Source organism: Eleutherodactylus coqui, chromosome 13, assembly GCF_035609145.1.
Source record: "Eleutherodactylus coqui strain aEleCoq1 chromosome 13, aEleCoq1.hap1, whole genome shotgun sequence".
Lineage (NCBI taxonomy): Eukaryota > Metazoa > Chordata > Amphibia > Anura > Eleutherodactylidae > Eleutherodactylus > Eleutherodactylus coqui.
In genome coordinates, this window is record NC_089849.1 from 382,387 (window position 1) to 405,159 (window position 22,773).

At 53.4% G+C, this 22,773-nt stretch overlaps 1 protein-coding gene across 3 annotated transcripts in view; it reads right to left on the minus strand.

The window, feature by feature from the left end:
• Positions 1-22,773, minus strand: part of ARHGAP27 (Rho GTPase activating protein 27) — a 79,291-nt gene that overhangs the window by 53,322 nt on the left and 3,196 nt on the right. Inside the window, exon 1 of one of the 3 annotated variants that reach the window (XM_066586893.1) lies at positions 422-490. The exons of the other annotated variants lie outside the window; for them this stretch is intronic. Within the exon in view, the coding sequence (XP_066442990.1) occupies positions 422-475 (54 nt within the window). The 5' untranslated portion in view covers positions 476-490. Of the gene's footprint in view, positions 1-421; positions 491-22,773 lie in introns of those variants that run through there. 3 annotated transcript variants of the gene reach the window in all.

Below are 22,773 nucleotides of genomic sequence, written 5' to 3' on the forward strand. Positions count from 1 at the left end.
AGGAGACTTGTTTGGCAGGGTGGAGGGCGAGGGATGGAGGGATAATATGTAATACCTGTAAAGTGGTGGTGGTGGTGGTGGTGGTGGTGGGAGGGGGGGTGGAACAATATGTAATCCCTGTATGAGGGAGGGGGGGGGGGAGGGAGGAGAATATGTAATCCCTGTATGGGGGGGGGGGGAGATAATATGTAATTTGATAACTTGAAGTGTACATTTATACATTTTTAGTAAAGCCGCCGGGACTGTTTGGGAGGACAAGAGGTGCTGCAGCTCTGTTCGGGGGAAACAATTACCAGAGGGGAGAACATTAGACGGTCAGCTCACTTGTCCAGCTGGCCGTGGGGCCTCCAGCTATTCCTTTACCACAGCACCGCACTCACCTATCGCAACTCCCATCTCTCCGCTCCCCACCTGCACTCACCTGTCCTCGGGTCTCTGCAGTCACATCCTGGGTCAGGTGACACGCTATTTGCATAGGGAGTGGCCATCACCTCTCCTCTGACATTAACCCTTGAGTGGCTGAGCATGTAAATCCAGTCTGACCGCTTCTGATTGCACCTTGTGCCACATTCCTGTCCATCACCGTTATGATCTCCGCTCTGGTGTAACCTGCAGCAAGCAATAGCTGGGAGCTCAGTTCTTGCTGGGGCAGGGACCATTAATATACTGGCCTGAGGACTGGAGACCCTCAAAGTTACTAAAAGTATGATCGCTCAGTACAGGGATGCACACCATGTCACAATGCCATCCTGTGCGGCCCTATTCATCTAGAAATATCTATATGTAGCTGCTCATATGGAACACAGCAGAACTCCTATATATTAGGGTGCCCTTGTTAGTCTTGTCTGGGTCCATTATAAGGGAAAAGGGGGGGACTTGTTATTTGTATAGCGCCAACTTATTCTGCAGTGCTTTTAGGTAAATTATTTATTACCCCCCAGCAAGCTGGGTACTCATTTTACCAACCTCAGAAGGATGGAGGTCCTTTAGCTGGCTACCTGAATCAAGCGGAGGTTGAACTTGCAACCTTCAGGTCATGAGCGAGAAGCTTAGGACTGCATACTGCTGCCTTAACACTCTGTGCCACATGAGGCCCATTATAAGGAAAATAATGTCTCTTGACCTGTTTGTCCCTCCAGATATGAGTATATAACTTATAGGCGTTGTATATAATACAGTTCTGTACATTGTGGATTGTAGGACATCCATCCTCTGTAAGGCTGCCTGTCCAGGGGCGATGATCCACGGGCTGCTTATCGATTAGGGTTGCTATGGAAAGCACAGCACCGGCATCCACAAGCGGAGAATCATAGCGTTTCTCCGCTTGCGAGATTTCAATAACGGCATGCTGTGATTGCCGCGATTCTCCACGGTGAGCCTATCTGCAGATAGGCTTATCTCGGAGACCTGTCAGGGCTCCCCACTCCCCCCGCAGCAGTGGACAGGGGGCCTAAGGTTATTTCCATTGTATCGACTTCTCCTCCCAGATATGTTGATTGGGGGGGAAGGTGATCCCAATTGTCCCAGTAGGTGGGAAATCCCTTAGTGGCCATGGGAAGTGTTTTAGTATGGAATGTGGCCCTGCCCTAGTATTTTGCATTCTTCCTGTCTGCTGCTGGTACATTTTACTGGCTAAGGCTGCTTTCCCACGAACGTATATCGGCTCGGTTTTCATGCCGAGCCGATATACGTCGTCCTCATCTGCAGAGGGGGAAGGATGGAAGAGCCAGAAGCAGGAACTGAGCTCCCACCCCCTTTCTGCCTCCTCTCCGCCCCTCTGCACTATTTGCACTGAAAGGAGGTGGGGCAGGGGTGGGGCTAAGTTCCACGAATGAGCCCCACCCCTGTCCCGCCTCTCCCCATTGCAAATAGTGCAGAGGGTAGGAGACGAGGCAGAGAGGGGGCGGGATCTCAGTTCCTGCTCCTGGCTCTTCCATCCTCCCCACCCCCCCTGCACATGAGGACGACGTATATCAGCTCGGCGTGAAAACCGAGCCGATATACGTTCGTGGGAATGCAGCCTAAATGAAACTTTAATTTAAGTCATTTCTGCCATCCACCTCCCCCAAATAGCATCTTTCACCCATCCTTGTTGAGATGCTTGCCTTTTCTAAGGAGAGCAATAAATCCCCCCCACCCTCCTTTTGGTCAGTAGGTTTGCAAATCTAAACTTAGCTGGCTAGTCAATTGGAACCCGATTAGCCACTCCCATTTGTTTCCTAGTTGTACCTAAACTTTCATTATAAAATCAGTGTAAGCATGTATGCCACTCGAGTATGAGTGGTATTAAGTGTGATGCAGTTCGACAGGTAGGCCACAAACTCTGCCTAAATGCCTTGCACTTCAAAGCTATCGCTAATGCTGTCACCTCTGGTCTCATCCTTTCCAGAACCTCTTTCAAATGCCCACCTCTGGGGTACTCTATTCACATCAGCCCCTCTCTCCTGTCCTCACCTATGCACAGCCCGCGTGCACTCTTTGCTTTCTTACTTAGTCTCAAAACCCCTAATGCCACTAAGAAACATAACAGCCGCCCTCATAAATCTCCTACCCATCTGCTAACCCTTGCTATCTTGCTGCTACTAGCAGCTGGGGATATCTCTCCCAATCCTGGCCCACCCTCCACTGCACCTAACTATTACCCCCACCTGACTCACTAAGAAAATCCCCAAGCCCAACTGCTAGCCCATGCGAACCCTCCCCTGACTCCTTTAAATGTGCACTCTGGAACTGCCAGTCAGCATGTAATAAACTCCCTGCCATCCACGACTTTTTTACTGCTAAATCTCTAAACCTGCTAACTCTCACAGAAACGTGGATACAGCAGTCTGACACGGCCTCCCCTGCTGCACTGTCCTACAATGGCCTGCAGTTCTCCCATACCCCGAGACCAGATGACAGGCGTGGTGGTGGAGTAGGTGCTCTTCTCTCCACGAAATATACCTACCAGGTCATCCCCCCTGTACCCTCACTCACTTTTCCATCATTTGAGGTACATACGCTACGGCTTTTCCGCCCGCTGTCCATGCGAGTAGCAGTCATCTATCGCCCCCCAGGTGCTCCTCGCCTGTTTTTGGACCACTTTGCTGCCTGGCTCTCCCACTTCCTATCCTGCGAAATTCCAACCCTCATCTTAGGTGATTTTAACATCCCCACTAATGACCCCATCTCCCCATCAGCTTCTTTCGCTGACCTCCTCCCTTGGTCTCTCACAGCCTCTCCCACTCACAGGGATGGCAATACTCTTGATCTGGTCTTCCTCCGGCTCTGCTCTGCTTCCACCTCACTAACTCCCCTCTCCCACTATCAGATCATAACCTCCTCTCTTTCTCTGTCACGCTCCCCAACATCTCTCCAGACCCACCTACCTACAGTACCTACAGGAACCTTAAGGCCATTCACACCCAGGACTTTGCTGAGTCCCTACAGTCCTCTCTGTCCCCCATCTCTCTCCTCACCTGCCCCAACCTGGCTGCCGCTCACTACAACACCGCTCTCAAACATGCCCTGGATGAAGCAGCGCCCCCTAGGACACGAGCCATCCGATGTAGACCACGGCAACCCTGGCTCACGCCTCAAATGTGCTTCATCAGTCGGTGCTCTAGAAGTGCTGAACGGCTGTGGAGGAAATCGCAAACGTCCGCAGACTTCCTCCACTACAAATTCATGCTCAGAACCTACAAGCTTGCCCTCCACCATGCCAAACAAGTCTACTTCACCTCTCTAGTCTCCTCATTATCCCACAACCCTAAATGGCTCTTTGATACTTTTCACTCCCTTCTCAGCCCTAAACCACAGCCCCCGGTGACGGATCTCAGTGCTGAAGAGCTGGCTGCTTACTTCAAAAAGAAAATTGATGACATCCGTCAGGAAATACCTTCCCAATCCCAGACTAGCCCTGACCCTAGTCTTGTCAGCACTGCATCTAGCTCCTGCTCACTGTCTGTACTCAGACCAACGACAAAAACTGTCCTTACAAGGGTATCAAACGACCTCCTGACAGCCAAATCAAGGGGTGATTACTCCCTACTGATCCTCCTCGACCTTTCTGCAGCATTTGACACTATCGACCACAAACTCCTCCTCAGTATGCTTCGCTCCATCGGCCTAAAGGACACTGCTCTCTCCTGGTTCTCCTCCTACCTATCTGACCGCTCCTTCAGCGTCTCCTTTGCTGGCTCTACCTCCCCTCCTCTTCCCCTTGCTTTTGGGGTCCCCCAGGGTTTGGTCCTTGGCCCCCTCCTTTTCTCAATCTACAGAGCCCCTATTGGACAGACCATCAGGAGTTTCGGCATCCAATACCACCTCTACGCTGACGACATCCAGCTATATACCTCTGCTCGTGACATCACAGCGCCAGTCCTCCAAAACATCTCTAACACCATGTCCTCTCTCTACATAAAACTAAACCTCTCAAAAACTGACCTGCTGGTGTTTCCACCCTCCACTAACCGCCCTCCTCCTGACATCTCCATCTCAGTGTGTGGCACCATAACTCCCAGCACGCCCGCTGCCTTGGGGTTATATTCGACTCCAATCTCTCCTTTACCCCCTACATCCAATCTCTGGCCCGAACATGTCAGCTGCACCTCAAGAACATCACAAGAATCCGCTCTTTCCTCACTGCAGACACGCTAAAAACGCTCACTGTCGCCCTCATCCACTCCTGGCTCGATTACTACAACTCGTTGCTGATCGGCCCCCCCTGCACCAGACTCTACCCTCTCCAATCCATCCTGAATGCGGCAGCCAGGCTCATCTTCCTGTCCGGCCGCTACTCGGACGCCTCTGCCCTGTGCCGGTCACTGCCAGGCTGCCCGTCAAATACAGAATACAATTCACACTCACCAGCCTCATCCATAAAGCCATTCACAGCACAGCGCCACCCTATATTGTATCCCTCATCCACAGCGCCGCCCTACATTGTATCCCTCATCCACAGCGCCGCCCTACATTGTATCCCTCATCCACAGCGCAGCGCCCCCCTATATTGTATCCCTCATCCACAGCGCCGCCCTACATTGTATCCCTCATCCACAGCGCAGCGCCCCCCTACATTGTATCCCTCATCCACAGTGCAGCGCCCCCCTACATTGTATCCCTCATCCACAGCGCAGCCCCCTATATTGTATCCCTCATCCACAGTGCAGCGCCCCCCTACATTGTATCCCTCATCCACAGCGCAGCGCCCCCCTATATTGTATCCCTCATCCACAGCGCAGCGCCCCCCTATATTGTATCCCTCATCCACAGCGCAGCGCCCCCTATATCGCCTCCCTCATCTCAATCCATCACCCAGCCCGGGCTCTCCGCTCTGCTAATGAAACCAGACTGAGCGCCCCTTTAATTCGAACTTCTCATTCCCGCCTCCAAGACTTCTCCAGAGCAGCACCGGTCCTCTGGAACGCACTACCAAAGGCTACCCGAGCAATCCAGGACTCGCAGAACTTCAGGCGTGCTCTAAAAACGCACCTCTTTAGGGCTCAGTCACATGGGTGTTTGTAACAGGCGCTTGTAACGGGCGCTTGTAACGGGCGCTTGTAACGGGCGCTTGTAACGGGCGTTTTTCCGCACATCAAAAAATTTGCACTAGATAGAACCAATGCTTTTCAATAGCAGCGGTCACATGTGCAAATTTTACATGCATAAAAACGCTTGTGCGAAAACTATAGGACACCGGTTCGCAGAGCGCATGTAACTGCAATCTGCGGCAAACCGGTGTTCTGTGTATGTGAAACCCCTGGAAGCTGTCGCATCCAGGGGTTTCACCTTGCGCTCAATGGGCCCGGCGGCCCCATTGAGAACATATAGTAAAGATCGCGATCCTCTGCCACAGCTGTCACAGCTGCTGCAGAGGAGAGCGATGTTCTTCCATTGAATTCAATGGAGCCGATAATACAGCCGTCTCCATTGAAAGCAATGGGCTTCCGGCAAGCGCTGCAGTGATTTTCGGGGAAGGACTTCAAATATAAGCCCTTACCTGAAAATCAATCCAAAAATGTGTAAAAAATAAAAAAAATGTATACTCACCTCTCTGCAGCATGCCGGGGCTCAGCCGCATCTAGCCGGCTCTTGTCCTGCCCTGCTCTTAGTAGTATTCAGCAGGTGGGAATTTAAAATCCCCGCCTGCTGAAAGGGCTGCCTCTGATTGGCTGAGCACTTTGACCAATCAGAGACAGCTCTCAGCTATTGAATGACAGCTGAGAGCTGCCTCTGATTGGTCCCTGCACTCAGCCAATCAGAGGCAGCACTCACCCATTCATGAATTCCTGAAAATCATTGCAGCTTTTGCCGGCAGGACATTGCTTTCAATAGAGCCGGCTATCACAGTGTCCAGTGACAATGGGACTCCCCGCGGAAATTAAGAAATCCTCTGCTACAGCTGTCAAATCTGTAGCAGAGGATCGCAATGTTCTCTGTATGTCAATGGGGCCGCTGCAGCTGCCGCCGGACCCATTGACCACAGGTGAAACTCCTGGATGTGACAGCATACAGGGGTTTCACATCCAAGGAATCCCCTGCTGCAGCTGTCACAGCTGCAGCAAGGGATAGCGGGCAGCACTCTTCTTGAGCGGATAAACGCTGCTAGCAGCGTTTTTTCTGCCGTGGCGCCCGCTTCAGTCACGCAAATTTTTGAAGGCATAACTGATGCGTTCAAAAATTTGCATGTCAAAACACCCGTGTGACTGAGGCCTCAGGGAGGCATACCGCATTCCCTAAACAAACCCCTCTGTACACCTCCTGATAACATGCTCCCTGACCTACTGACTGCAATCCTTGCCAGCCACCATCAACTGTCCCTGCAGTCACACCGATTCTGCCGTCGAACGGTTAAATGTCTGACCATTGTCTGTGTGTAGTATCCCTCACTCTCCACCCCGCCATAGCGTGCACATATCCACCCGCCATACCGTGCACATCTCCACCATACTGTTCACATCTCCAGCCCCTTTACGTTCTGTATCACCCCATTACTTGTAGTATGTAAGCCCATTGGAGCCGGACCCGCACCCCTATTGTCTCCATCAGCTGATTACTATGTAACCGTGGTTCTGTAATGTTTGTCCTTTTGTCCTTCTGTATCCCCCCTGTCTATGTAAGCGCTGCGGGATATGGTGGCGCCAAATAAAGATTATTATTATTACTGACATGAAGACTAGACAACCCTCAGTATTATACACATGAGGAGTCCAACGACCTGAGGGATGATATGTAATATATACTGCATTACCCTAACATATATATATATGTTGTACACACACAAACATGGCCAGAAGTATGTGCCCCCTGCTCATTACTGACTGTATGCCATATGGGAATGGCTATAAATGTAGCACACAGTCGGAATTCTATGGACGCGGCAATACCAATTATGTTTGTTTGTTTTTTTAAGTGACAAGTGGGAGGGTTTCCCTTCAACTTTTAGATTTTCACATATAGAAGTGTCAAAATCCACACCGAACGTCACTTCTAACGGGTGTAGAGTACACAGCACTGCGGCAAAAATCACCCATGACTCGAAAAGTGCTTGATATGTGCAGCCAACGCTCTTTTCCAATATGGTGTCCTTATAACCGAAGAGGTGGCGCTCTTGGTCATTCCCCAAAGGTGACAGTATGGCTATAATGTAGAGCTCTGGAGTTTCAGAGACCGTATCCCATGATAGGATTAGATACATTTAGGCCGAGTATCCACAGACGATTTGTCATAGAGTGATCCACGGCGATAAATTGTACGCGGGGCACGCATGGCACGCTTTCCATAGGATGACTATGGAAAGCACAACCCAATGTGCACGAGCGGAAAATCATTATGAATTGCACGGAAAACCGCGGTGACATTAGGACGTGGACACTCGGCCTTAGGAGCAGACTGTATCACACATGATAGGATTAGATACATTTAGGAGCAGACTGTATCACACATGTTAGGATTAGATACATTTAGGAGAAGACTGTATCATACATGTTAGGATTAGATACATTTATGAGCAGACTGTATCATACATGTTAGGATTAGATACATTTAGGAGAAGACTGTATCATACATGTTAGGATTAGATACATTTAGGAGCAGACTGTATCAGACATGATAGGATTAGATACATTTAGGAGAAGACTGTATCATACATGTTAGGATTAGATACATTTAAGAATAGACTGTATCACATATGTTAGGATTAGATACATTTAGGAACAGACTGTATCGCATATGTTAGGATTAGATACCATTAGAAACAGATGGTCCATGGTGCATTATCTACCAACCCACCCCCCATACATTTTTGGGCTTCTGAAGAATTGCAGGAACTCTCCTTCTCTTCAAAAGGGAAATGTTGGCGACACTTAAGGAAGAAGACAATGTTCTGCGGAAGGAAGGAAAGACCCCCAGATGCATCTGTGATACAAGGGTCCGGCTCTACCAGCAGTGGGCAGCCCCTTCTCCGCAGCAGTCCGGAACATTGTAACCCAGCAGGGGGCAAGAAGCCGCAGAACGGGGCAGAGCTACCCAGAACACACGTGAGACGCCACATTGCCCCGACCCCAGCGATCAGCCGGCGGGCAGAAAGAACAGATGAGAAACGTCCCAACATAGAAGGCGAAGCGCACAAAGAGAACACCGCCTACAGTCCCGCTGCAGCAGATCCCCCCAAAACAGCGTTTCATCCGCGGATCCCCCACAACAGCGTTTCATGCACAGATCCCCCACAACAGCGTGTCATGCGCAGATCTCCCGCCCCCACAACAGCGTGTCATGCGCAGATCTCCCCCCACAACAGCGTGTCGTGCGCAGATCCCCCCCCACAACAGCGAGTCATCCTCAGATCTGCTCCCCCTCCCGCACCCCCACACAGCAGGCAGTTATCCTCGGATTCCCCCACAACAGCGAGTCATCCTCAAATCTGCCCCCCCTCGCACCCCCCACAACAGGGAGTCATCCTCAGATTCCCCCAAAACACGGAATCATCCTCAGATCCCCCCACAACAGCGTGTCATCTTCAGATCCCTCCCACAACAGCATGTTATCCTTAAATTCCCCCCACATCAGCGTGTCATCCTCATATCTGCCCCCCCCCCGCAACCCCCCACAACAGGCAGTCAGCCTCAGAATCCCCCAAAACGCGGAGTGATCCTCAGAATCCCCCAAAACGCGGAGTGACCCTCAGATTCCCCCAAAACGCGGAGTGATCCTCAGATTCCCCCAAAACGTGGAGTGATCCTCAGATACCCCCCCCCAAACATGGAGTCATCCTCAGATTTCCCCAAAACATGGAGTGACCCTCAGATTCCCCCAAAAAGCGGAGTGATCCTCAGATTCCCCCGAAAAGCGGAGTGATCCTCAGATTCCCCCAAAAAGCGGAGTGATCCTCAGATTCCCCCAAAACAGGGAGTCATCCTCAGATTCCGCCAAAACAGCGAGTCATGCTAAGATCCCCCACAACCCCGTGTCATCCTCAGATCCCGCCACCCCCCACAACAGCGTGTCATCCTCAGATCCCCCATAACAGTGTGTCATCCTCAGATCCCCCCACAACAGCGAGTCATCCACATTTTCCCCACCCCCCCACATCAGCGTGTCATGCTCAGATCCCCCATAACAGCGTGTCATCCTTAGATTCCCCCCCAACAGAGTGTCATCCTCAGATTCCCCCAAAACAGGGAGTCATCCTTAGATTCCCCCAAAACAGGGAGCCATCCTCAGATCCCCCCCACATCAGCGTGTCATCCTCTGATCCCCCATAACACTCTGTCATCCCCAGATCCCCCATAACAGCGTGTCATCCTTAGATTCCCCCCCAACAGCGTGTCATACTCAGAACCCCCACAACAGGGAGTCATCCTCAGATTCCCCCGCAACAGGGAGTCATCCTCAAATTCCCTCGCAACAGTGTGTCATCCTCAGATCCCCCCACAACAGCGAGTCATCCACATTTCCCCCACCCCCCCACATCAGCGTGTCATGCTCAGATCCCCCATAACAGCGTGTCATCCTTAGATTCCCCCCCAACAGAGTGTCATCCTCAGATTCCCCCAAAACAGGGAGTCATCCTTAGATTCCCCCAAAACAGGGAGCCATCCTCAGATCCCCCCCACATCAGCGTGTCATCCTCTGATCCCCCATAACAGCGTGTCATCCTTAGATTCCCCCACAACAGGGAGTCATCCTCAGATTCCCCCGCAACAGGAAGTCATCCTCAGATTCCCCCGCAACAGGAAGTCATCCTCAAATTCCCCCGCAACAGGGAGTCATCCTCAGATTCCCCCGCAACAGGGAGTCATCCTCAGATTCCCCCAAAACAGGGAGTCATCCTCAGATTCCACCAAAACAGGGAGTCATCCTCAGATCCCCCCCAAACAGCGTATCATCCTCAGATCCCCCCACAACAGCGTGTCATCCTCAGAACCCCCCCCCCCCCACACACACACACACGCACATCAGTGTGTCATCCTCGGATCCCCCATAACACTATGTCATCCTCAGATCCCCCATAACAGCGTGTCATCCTTAGATTCCCGACCCAACAGAATGTCATCCTCAGATTACCCTAAAACAGGGAGCCATCCTCAGATTTCCCCACAACAGCATGACATCCTCAGATCCCCCCCCCACATCAGCGAGTCAACCTCAGATCCCCCCTAACAGCGTGTCATCCTTAGATTCCCGACCCAACAGAATGTCATACTTAGATTCCTCAGAACTCCCCCAACAGGGAGTCATCCTCAGATTTCCCCACAACAGCGTGACATCCTCAGATTTCCCCACAACAGCGTGACATCCTCAGATCCCCCCCACATCAGCGAGTCATCCTCAGATCCCCCATAACACTATGTCATCCTCAGATCCCCCCTAACAGCATGTCATCCTTAAATTCCCGACCCAACAGAATGTCATACTTAGATTCCTCAGAACTCCCCCAACAGGGAGTCATCCTCAGATTTCCCCAAAACAGTGAGTCATCCTCAGATTTCCCCAAAACAGTGAGTCATCCTCAGATTTCCCCAAAACAGGGAGTCATCCTCAGATTTCCCCAAAACAGGGAGTCATCCTCAGATTCCCCCGCAACAGGGAGTCATCCTCAGATTCCCCCGCAACAGGGAGTCATCCTCAGATTCCCCCGCAACAGGGAGTCATCCTCAGATTCCCTCGCAACAGGGAGTCATCCTCAGATTCCCTCGCAACAGGGAGTCATCCTCAGATTCCCCCGCAACAGGGAGTCATCCTCAGATCCCCCCAAACAGCGTATCATCCTCAGATCAGCCTCAGATTCCCCCAAAACAGGGAGACATCCATAGATTCCTTCAAAACAAGGAGTCATCCTCAGATCCCCCCACAACAGCGTGTCATCCTCAGATCCCCCATAACGGCATGTCATCCACAGATCCCCCCCCCCACCCCCACAACAGCGTGTCATCTGCAGATCCCCCGCTACAACAGCATGTCATGCTCAGATCCTCCCCACAACAGCGAGTCATCCGCAGATCCCCCCACAAGAGCATGTCATCCTCAGATTCTCCCCCCCAACAGCGTGTCATCCTCAGATTCCCCCACAACAGTGAGTCATTCGCAGATCAACCCCCCAACAGCTAGTCATCCGCAGATCCCCCCCCCCCCACAACACCGTGTCATTCTCAGATCCCCCCACAATAGCGTGTCATCCACAGATCCTCCCCAAACAGCAAGTCATCCATAGAACTCCCCCCCCGCAACAGCGTGTCATCTGCAGATCCCCCCTACAACAGCATGTCATGCTCAGACCCCCCCCCCCCCCAACAGCGTGTCATCCTCAGATTCCCCGATAACAGCGTGTCATAGAATGGCACAGTTGGAAGTGACCTCCAGGGTCATCGGGGCCAACCCTCTGCTCAGTGCAGGATTCAGTAAATCATCCCAGACAGATGTCTGTCTAGCCTCTGTTTGAACACTTGCATTGAAGGAGAACTCACCACCTCCCATGGTAACCTGTTCCACTCATTGATCCCCTCACTGTCTAATATCTAATCTGTGTCTCCTCCCTTTCAGTTTCACCCCATTGCTTCTAGTCTTTCCTTGTACAGATGAGAATAGGGCTGATCCCTCTGCACTGTGACAGCCCTTCAGATATTTGTAGACAGCTATTAAGTCTCCTCTCAGCCTTCACTTCTGCTAAACATTCCCAGATCCTTTACCCGTTCCTCCTAGGACATGATTTGCAGACCGCTCATCATCTTGGTAACTCTTCTCTGAACTTGCTCCACTTTGTCTATATCTTTTTTAAAGTGGGGAGCCCAGAACTGGACCCAGTATTCCAGATGAGGTCTGACTAAGGAAGAGTAGAGGGGATAATGACCTCACATGATCTAGACTCTATGCTTATCTTAATACATCCCAGAATTATGTTTGCCTTTTTGACTGCTGCATCACATTGTTGACTCATGTTCAGTCTATGATCTATTGGTATACCCAAGTCTTTTTCACATGTGCTGCTGCTTAGCCCAATTCCTCACATTCTATATCTGCTTTCTTCATTTTACTTGCCCAGATGTAGGACTTTGCATTTCTCCTTGTATAATTCTGTTAGTCGCTGCCCACTGTGCAAGCTTTTCTAGATATTTTTGAATCCGCTCTCTCTTCCCTAGTGTTAGCTATCCCTCCTAGCTTTGTGTCATCAGCAAATTTGGTCAATTTCCTATCAATTCCCTCCTCAGATTCCCCTATAACAGCGTGTCATCCGCAGATCCCATCCCCACAACAGGGAGTCATCCGCAGATCCCCCCCACAACAGCGTGTTGTTTGCAGATCCCCCCCACAACAGCGTACCATCTGCAGATACCCTCCCACAACAGCGTGTCATCTGCAGATCCTGCCCCCCACAACAGCGTGTCATTCTCAGATCCCCCCCACAACAGTGAGTCATCTGCAGATCAACACCCCCAACAGTTAGTCATCCTCAGATCCCCCAACAGCGTGTCATCCAAAGATCCCCCCCACAACAGCATATCATCCTCAGATCCCCCCCACAACAGCGTGTAATCCTCAAATCCCCCATAACAGCATGTCATCCTCAGAATCCTCCCCACAACAGCGTGTCACCCTCAGATCCCCCCACAATAGCGAGTCATCCGTAGATCCCCCCCCCCCCCCAGCAGCTAGTTATTCCCAGATCCCCCCACAACACCGTGTCATCCTCAGATTCCCCCATAACAGTTAGTCCTCCTCAGATCCCCCCACAACAGCGTGTCATCCTCAGATCCCCCATAACAGCATGTCATCCTCAGAAACCCCCACACCAGCGAGTCATCCGCAGATCCCCCCCACCACAGCGTGTCACCCTCAGATCCCCCCACAACAGCTTGCCATCCACAGATAACCTCCCACAACAGCGTGTCATCTGCAGATCTCCCCCCCCCCACAACACCGTGTCATCCTCAGATTCCCCCATAACAGTTAGTCCTCCTCAGATCCCTCAACAACAGCGTGTCATCCGCAGATCCCGCGCACAACAGCGCACCATCTGCAGATCCCCTCCCACAACAGCGTGCTATCCGCAGATTCACCGCACAACAGCGCGCCATCTGCAGATCCCCTCCCACAACAGCGTATCATCCTCAGATCCCCCCCCCACAACAGCGTGTCATCCTCAAATCCCCATAACAGAATGTCATCCTCAGATCCCCCCACAACAGCGTGTCATCCTCAGATCCCCCAACAGCGTATCATCCTCAGATCCCCCCCACAACAGCGTGTCATCCTCAAATCCCCATAACAGAATGTCATCCTCAGATCCCCCCACAACAGCGTGTCATCCTCAGATCCCCCAACAGCGTGTCATCCACAGATCCCCCCACAACAGCGTATCATCCTCAGATCCCCCCCACAACAGTGTGTCATCCTCAAATCCCCTATAACAGCATGTCATCCTCAGAATCCTCCCAACAACAGTGTGTCATGCGCAGATCCCCCCCCACAACAGCGTGTCATCCTCAGATCCCCCCACAACAGCGTATCATCCTCAGATCCCCCGCACAACAGCGTGTCATCCTCAGATCCCCCATAACAGCATGTCATCCTCAGAAACCCCCACACTAGCGAGTCATCCGCAGATCCCCCCCCACAACAGCGTGTCACCCTCAGATCCCCCCACAACAGCTTGCCATCCACTGATCACCTCCCACAACAGCGTGTCATCTGCAGATCCCCCCCCCCCAAAACAGCGTGTCATTCTCAGATCCCCCCAGCAGCTAGTTATCCCCAGATCCCCCCACAACACCGTGTAATCCTCAGATTCCCCCATAACAGTTAGTCCTCCTCAGATCCCTCAACAACAGCGTGTCATCCTCAGATACCCCCACAACAGCGTGTCATCCTCAGATCCCCCCACAACAGCGTGTCATCTGTAGATCCGCTCCACAACAGCACGCCATCTGCAGATCCCCTCCCACAACAGAGTGCTATCCGCAGATCCACCGCACAACAGCGCGCCATCCGCAGATCCCCTCCCACCACAGCGTATCATCCTCAGATCCCCCCCACAACAGCGTGTCATCCTCAAATCCCCCATAACAGAATGTCATCCTCAGATCCCCCCCACAACAGCGTGTCATCCTCAGATCCCCCAACAGCGTGTCATTCTCAGATCCCCCCCACAACAGTGAGTCATCTGCAGATCAACACCCCCAACAGTTAGTCATCCTCAGATCCCCCAACAGCGTGTCATCCACAGATCCCCCCCACAACAGCATATCATCCTCAGATCCCCCCCACAACAGCGTGTAATCCTCAAATCCCCCATAACAGCATGTCATCCTCAGAATCCTCCCAACAACAGTGTGTCATGCGCAGATCCCCCCCCCCCACAACAGCGTGTCACCCTCAGATCCCCCCACAATAGCGAGTCATCCGCAGATCCCCCCCCCCAGCAGCTAGTTATCCCCAGATCCCCCCACAACACCGTGTCATCCTCAGATTCCCCCATAACAGTTAGTCCTCCTCAGATCCCCCCACAACAGCGTGTCATCCTCAAATCCCCCATAACAGCATGTCATCCTCAGAATCCTCCCAACAACAGTGTGTCATGCACAGATCCCCCCCACAACAGTGTGTCATCCTCAGATCCCCCCACAATAGCGAGTCATCTGCAGATCCCCCCACAACAGCGTGTCATCCTCAGATCCCCCCACAACAGAATGTCATCCTCAGATCCCCCTGACCAGCGAGTCATCCGCAGATCCCCCCCACAACAGCGTGTCATCTGCAGATCCCCCCCCCCCCAAAACAGCGTGTCATTCTCAGATCCCCCCAGCAGCTAGTTATCCCCAGATCCCCCCACAACACCGTGTAATCCTCAGATTCCCCCATAACAGTTAGTCCTCCTCAGATCCCTCAACAACAGCGTGTCATCCTCAGATACCCCCACAACAGCGTGTCATCCTCAAATCCCCCATAACAGCATGTCATCCTCAGAATCCTCCCAACAACAGTGTGTCATGCACAGATCCCCCCCACAACAGTGTGTCATCCTCAGATCCCCCCACAATAGCGAGTCATCTGCAGATCCCCCCACAACAGCGTGTCATCCTCAGATCCCCCCACAACAGAATGTCATCCTCAGATCCCCCAGACCAGCGAGTCATCCGCAGATCCCCCCCACAACAGCGTGTCACGGTCAGATCCCCCCACAACAGCTTGCCATCCACAGATCACCTCCCACAACAGCGTGTCATTCTCAGATCCCCCCAACAGCTAGTCATCCCCAGATCCCCCCACAACACCGTGTCATCCTCAGATTCCCCCATAACAGTTAGTCCTCCTCAGATCCCTCAACAACAGCGTGTCATCCTCAGATACCCCCACAACAGCGTGTCATCCTCAGATACCCCCACAACAGCGTGTCATCCGCAGATCCCCTCCCACAACAGCGTGCTATCCACAGATCCACCGCATAACAGTGCGCCATAGGCAGATCCCCTCCCACAACAGCGTATCATCCTCAGATCCCCCCCACAACAGCGTGTAATCCTCAAATCCCCCATAACAGAATGTCATCCTCAGAACCCCCTCCACAACAGTGTGTCATGCGCAGATCCCCCCCACAACAGCGTGTCATCCTCAGATCCCCCCACAATAACGAGTCATGCACAGATCCCCCCACAATAGCGAGTCATGCTCAGATCCCCCATAACAGCATGTCATCCTCAGAAACCCCCCAACAGCGTGTCACCCTCAGATCCCCCCCACAACAGCTTGCCATCCGCAGATCACCTCCCACAACAGCGTGCCATTCGCAGATCTCCTCCCACAACAGCGTGTCATCTGCAGATCTCACCTACCACAACAGCGTGTCATTCTCAGATCCCCCCCCAACAGCTAGTCATCCCCAGATTCCCCCATAACAGTTAGTCATCCTGAGATCCCTCCACAACAGTGTGTCATCCTCAGATCCCCCCAACAACAGCGTGTCATCCTCAGAAACCCCCACACCAGCGAGTCATCCGCAGATCCCCCCCACCACAGCGTGTCACCCTCAGATCCCCCCACAACAGCTTGCCATCCACAGATAACCTCCCACAACAGCGTGTCATCTGCAGATCTCCCCCCCCCACAACACCGTGTCATCCTCAGATTCCCCCATAACAGTTAGTCCTCCTCAGATCCCTCAACAACAGCGTGTCATCCGCAGATCCCGCGCACAACAGCGCACCATCTGCAGATCCCCTCCCACAACAGCGTGCTATCCGCAGATTTACCGCACAACAGCGCGCCATCTGCAGATCCCCTCCCACCACAGCGTATCATCCTCAGATCCCCCCCACAACAGCGTGTCATCCTCAAATCCCCATAACAGAATGTCATCCTCAGATCCCCCCACAACAGCGTGTCATCCTCAGATCCCCCAACAGCGTGTCATCCACAGATCCCCCCACAACAGTGTATCATCCTCAGATCCCCCCCACAACAGTGTGTCATCCTCAAATCCCCTATAACAGCATGTCATCCTCAGAATCCTCCCAACAACAGTGTGTCATGCGCAGATCCCCCCCCCACAACAGCGTGTCATCCTCAGATCCCCCCACAACAGCGTATCATCCTCAGATCCCCCGCACAACAGCGTGTCATCCTCAGATCCCCCATAACAGCATGTCATCCTCAGAAACCCCCACACTAGCGAGTCATCCGCAGATTCCCCCATAACAGTTAGTCCTCCTCAGATCCCTCAACAACAGCGTGTCATCCGCAGATCCCGCGCACAACAGCGCACCATCTGCAGATCCCCTCCCACAACAGCGTGCTATCCGCAGATTCACCGCACAACAGCGCGCCATCTGCAGATCCCCTCCCACCACAGCGTATCATCCTCAGATCCCCCCCACAACAGCGTGTCATCCTCAAATCCCCATAACAGAATGTCATCCTCAGATCCCCCCACAACAGCGTGTCATCCTCAGATCCCCCAACAGCGTGTCATCCACAGATCCCCCCACAACAGCGTATCATCCTCAGATCCCCCCCACAACAGTGTGTCATCCTCAAATCCCCTATAACAGCATGTCATCCTCAGAATCCTCCCAACAACAGTGTGTCATGCGCAGATCCCCCCCCACAACAGCGTGTCATCCTCAGATCCCCCCACAACAGCGTATCATCCTCAGATCCCCCGCACAACAGCGTGTCATCCTCAGATCCCCCATAACAGCATGTCATCCTCAGAAACCCCCACACTAGCGAGTCATCCGCAGATCCCCCCCCACAACAGCGTGTCACCCTCAGATCCCCCCACAACAGCTTGCCATCCACAGATCACCTCCCACAACAGCGTGTCATCTGCAGATCCCCCCCCCCAAAACAGCGTGTCATTCTCAGATCCCCCCAGCAGCTAGTTATCCCCAGATCCCCCCACAACACCGTGTAATCCTCAGATTCCCCCATAACAGTTAGTCCTCCTCAGATCCCTCAACAACAGCGTGTCATCCTCAGATACCCCCACAACAGCGTGTCATCCTAAGATCCCCCCACAACAGCGTGTCATCTGTAGATCCGCTCCACAACAGCACGCCATCTGCAGATCCCCTCCCACAACAGAGTGCTATCCGCAGATCCACCGCACAACAGCGCGCCATCCGCAGATCCCCTCCCACCACAGCGTATCATCCTCAGATCCCCCCACAACAGCGTATCATCCTCAGATCCCCCGCACAACAGCGTGTCATCCTCAGATCCCCCATAACAGCATGTCATCCTCAGAAACCCCCACAACAGCGTGTCATCTGTAGATCCGCTCCACAACAGCACGCCATCTGCAGATCCCCTCCCACAACAGAGTGCTATCCGCAGATCCACCGCACAACAGCGCGCCATCCGCAGATCCCCTCCCACCACAGCGTATCATCCTCAGATCCCCCCCACAACAGCGTGTCATCCTCAAATCCCCCATAACAGAATGTCATCCTCAGATCCCCCCCACAACAGCGTGTCATCCTCAGATCCCCCAACAGCGTGTCATTCTCAGATCCCCCCCACAACAGTGAGTCATCTGCAGATCAACACCCCCAACAGTTAGTCATCCTCAGATCCCCCAACAGCGTGTCATCCACAGATCCCCCCCACAACAGCATATCATCCTCAGATCCCCCCCACAACAGCATATCATCCTCAGATCCCCCCCACAACAGCGTGTAATCCTCAAATCCCCCATAACAGCATGTCATCCTCAGAATCCTCCCAACAACAGTGTGTCATGCGCAGATCCCCCCCCCCCACAACAGCGTGTCACCCTCAGATCCCCCCACAATAGCGAGTCATCCGCAGATCCCCCCCCCAGCAGCTAGTTATCCCCAGATCCCCCCACAACACCGTGTCATCCTCAGATTCCCCCATAACAGTTAGTCCTCCTCAGATCCCCCCACAACAGCGTGTCATCCTCAAATCCCCCATAACAGCATGTCATCCTCAGAATCCTCCCAACAACAGTGTGTCATGCACAGATCCCCCCCACAACAGTGTGTCATCCTCAGATCCCCCCACAATAGCGAGTCATCTGCAGATCCCCCCACAACAGCGTGTCATCCTCAGATCCCCCCACAACAGAATGTCATCCTCAGATCCCCCAGACCAGCGAGTCATCCGCAGATCCCCCCCACAACAGCGTGTCACGGTCAGATCCCCCCCCCCAAAACAGCGTGTCATTCTCAGATCCCCCCAGCAGCTAGTTATCCCCAGATCCCCCCACAACACCGTGTAATCCTCAGATTCCCCCATAACAGTTAGTCCTCCTCAGATCCCTCAACAACAGCGTGTCATCCTCAGATACCCCCACAACAGCGTGTCATCCTCAGATCCCCCCACAACAGCGTGTCATCTGTAGATCCGCTCCACAACAGCACGCCATCTGCAGATCCCCTCCCACAACAGCGTGCTATCCGCAGATCCACCGCACAACAGCGCGCCATCCGCAGATCCCCTCCCACCACAGCGTATCATCCTCAGATCCCCCCCACAACAGCGTGTCATCCTCAAATCCCCCATAACAGAATGTCATCCTCAGATCCCCCCCACAACAGCGTGTCATCCTCAGATCCCCCAACAGCGTGTCATTCTCAGATCCCCCCCACAACAGTGAGTCATCTGCAGATCAACACCCCCAACAGTTAGTCATCCTCAGATCCCCCAACAGCGTGTCATCCACAGATCCCCCCCACAACAGCATATCATCCTCAGATCCCCCCCACAACAGCATATCATCCTCAGATCCCCCCCACAACAGCGTGTAATCCTCAAATCCCCCATAACAGCATGTCATCCTCAGAATCCTCCCAACAACAGTGTGTCATGCGCAGATCCCCCCCCCCACAACAGCGTGTCACCCTCAGATCCCCCCACAATAGCGAGTCATCCGCAGATCCCCCCCCCAGCAGCTAGTTATCCCCAGATCCCCCCACAACACCGTGTCATCCTCAGATTCCCCCATAACAGTTAGTCCTCCTCAGATCCCCCCACAACAGCGTGTCATCCTCAAATCCCCCATAACAGCATGTCATCCTCAGAATCCTCCCAACAACAGTGTGTCATGCACAGATCCCCCCCACAACAGTGTGTCATCCTCAGATCCCCCCACAATAGCGAGTCATCTGCAGATCCCCCCACAACAGCGTGTCATCCTCAGATCCCCCCACAACAGAATGTCATCCTCAGATCCCCCAGACCAGCGAGTCATCCGCAGATCCCCCCCACAACAGCGTGTCACGGTCAGATCCCCCCACAACAGCTTGCCATCCACAGATCACCTCCCACAACAGCGTGTCATTCTCAGATCCCCCCAACAGCTAGTCATCCCCAGATCCCGCCACAACACCGTGTCATCCTCAGATTCCCCCATAACAGTCCTCCTCAGATCCCTCAACAACAGCGTGTCATCCTCAGATACCCCCACAACAGCGTGTCATCCTCAGATACCCCCACAACAGCGTGTCATCCGCAGATCCCCTCCCACAACAGCGTGCTATCCGCAGATCCACCGCATAACAGTGCGCCATCCGCAGATCCCCTCCCACAACAGCGTATCATCCTCAGATCCCCCCCACAACAGCGTGTAATCCTCAAATCCCCCATAACAGAATGTCATCCTCAGAACCCCCCCCACAACAGTGTGTCATGCGCAGATCCCCCCCACAACAGCGTGTCATCCTCAGATCCCCCCACAATAACGAGTCATGCACAGATCCCCCCACAATAGCGAGTCATGCTCAGATCCCCCATAACAGCACGTCATCCTCAGAAACCCCCCAACAGCGTGTCACCCTCAGATCCCCCCCACAACAGCTTGCCATCCGCAGATCACCTCCCACAACAGCGTGCCATTCGCAGATCTCCTCCCACAACAGCGTGTCATCTGCAGATCTCACCTACCACAACAGCGTGTCATTCTCAGATCCCCCCCCAACAGCTAGTCATCCCCAGATTCCCCCATAACAGTTAGTCATCCTGAGATCCCTCCACAACAGTGTGTCATCCTCAGATCCCCCCAACAACAGCGTGTCATCCTCAGATCCCCCCACAACAGCGTGTCATCCTCAGATCCCCCCACAACAGCGTGTCATCCTCAGATCCCCCCACAACAGCGTGTCATCCTCAGATTCCCCCACAACAGTGTGTCATCCACAGATCCCCCCACAACAGCGTGTCATCCCCAGATCCCCCCAAAACAGCGTGTCATCCGCAGATCCCCCGCACAACAGCGCGCCATCCGCAGATCCACCGCACAACAGCTAGTCATCCCCAGATCCCCCCCCACAACACCGTGTCATCCTCAGATTCCCCCATAACAGTTAGTCATCCTCAGATCCCCCCACAACAGCGTGTCATCCGCAGATCCCCCCACAACAGCGTGTCATCCGCAGATCCCCCCACAACAGCGTGTCATCCGCAGATCCCCCCACAACAGTGTGTCATCCGCAGATCCCCTCCCACAACAGCGTGCCATCCGCAGATCCCCCGCACAACAGCGTGCCATCTGCAAATCCCCCCCACAACAGCCTGTCATCCGCAGATCCTCCCCACAACACCGTGTCATCCGCAGATCCCCCAAGAACAGCGTGTCATCTGCAGATCCCCCCCCCACGACAGCGAGTCATCCGCAGATCCCCCCCACACACACACACAACAGTGTGTCATCCTCACCTACCCCACCCCTCCCCACAGCTCCGTGTCATTCTCAGATTCACCCTCACAACAGCGTGCCATCCGCAGATCCCCCCCCCCCCCCACCGCAGTGTGCCATCCGCAGATCCCACTCCAGAGCAGGGAGTCATCTGCAGATCCCCCTCCACAACAGCGTGCCATCCTCAGATCTCCCCATAACAGCGTGTTATCCGCAGATCCCCCTTGCAACAGCGTGTCATCCACAGATTCCACCCGCAACAGCGAGTCATCCTCATTTCCCCACGACAACAGCGTGCTATCCTCAGACCCCCCCCCCCACAATAGCATGTTATCCACAGATTCCCCAGCAACAGCGAGTCATCCTCATTTCCCCACGACAACAGCGTGCTATCCTCAGACCCCCCCCCCCACAATAGCATGTTATCCACAGATTCCCCAGCAACAGCGTGTCATCCACAGATTCCCCCCTCCCACAACAGCGTGTCATCCTTCAATCCCCCCACAACAGCGAGTAATCCGCAGATCCCCACAACAACAGCATGCCATTTTCAGATTCCCCCACAACAGCGTATCAACCGCAGTTCCCCTCCAACAACAGCGTGCCATCCTCAGATCCCCACCATAACAGCGAGCCATCCTCAGAATTTCCCATAACAGCGTGTCATCCTCAGACCCCCTCCACAACAGCCTGTCATCTGCAGAACCCCCCACAACAGCGTGTCATCCTCAGACCCCCTCCACAACAGCTTGTCATCTGCAGATCCCCCCCATAACAGCATGCCATCCTCAGATACCCCCACAACAGCGAGTGATTCGCAGATCCCCCCCCCCACTACAGCCTGTCATCCGCAGATCCCTCCATAACAGCGTGTTATCCGCAGATCTCCCTTGCAACAGTGCGTCATCCACAGATTCCACCCACAACAGCGAGTCATCCTCAACCCCCCCCCCCAAAAGTGAGTCATCCTCAGTTCCCCCCGACAACAGCGTGCTATCCTCAGACCCCCCCACAACATCGTGTTATTCACCGATTTCCCCACAACAGCGTGTCATCCTTCAATCCCCCCCACAGCAGTGATCCTTAGATCCCCCCCACTACAGCCTGTCATCCGCAGATCCCCCCACTGCAGCGTGTCATCC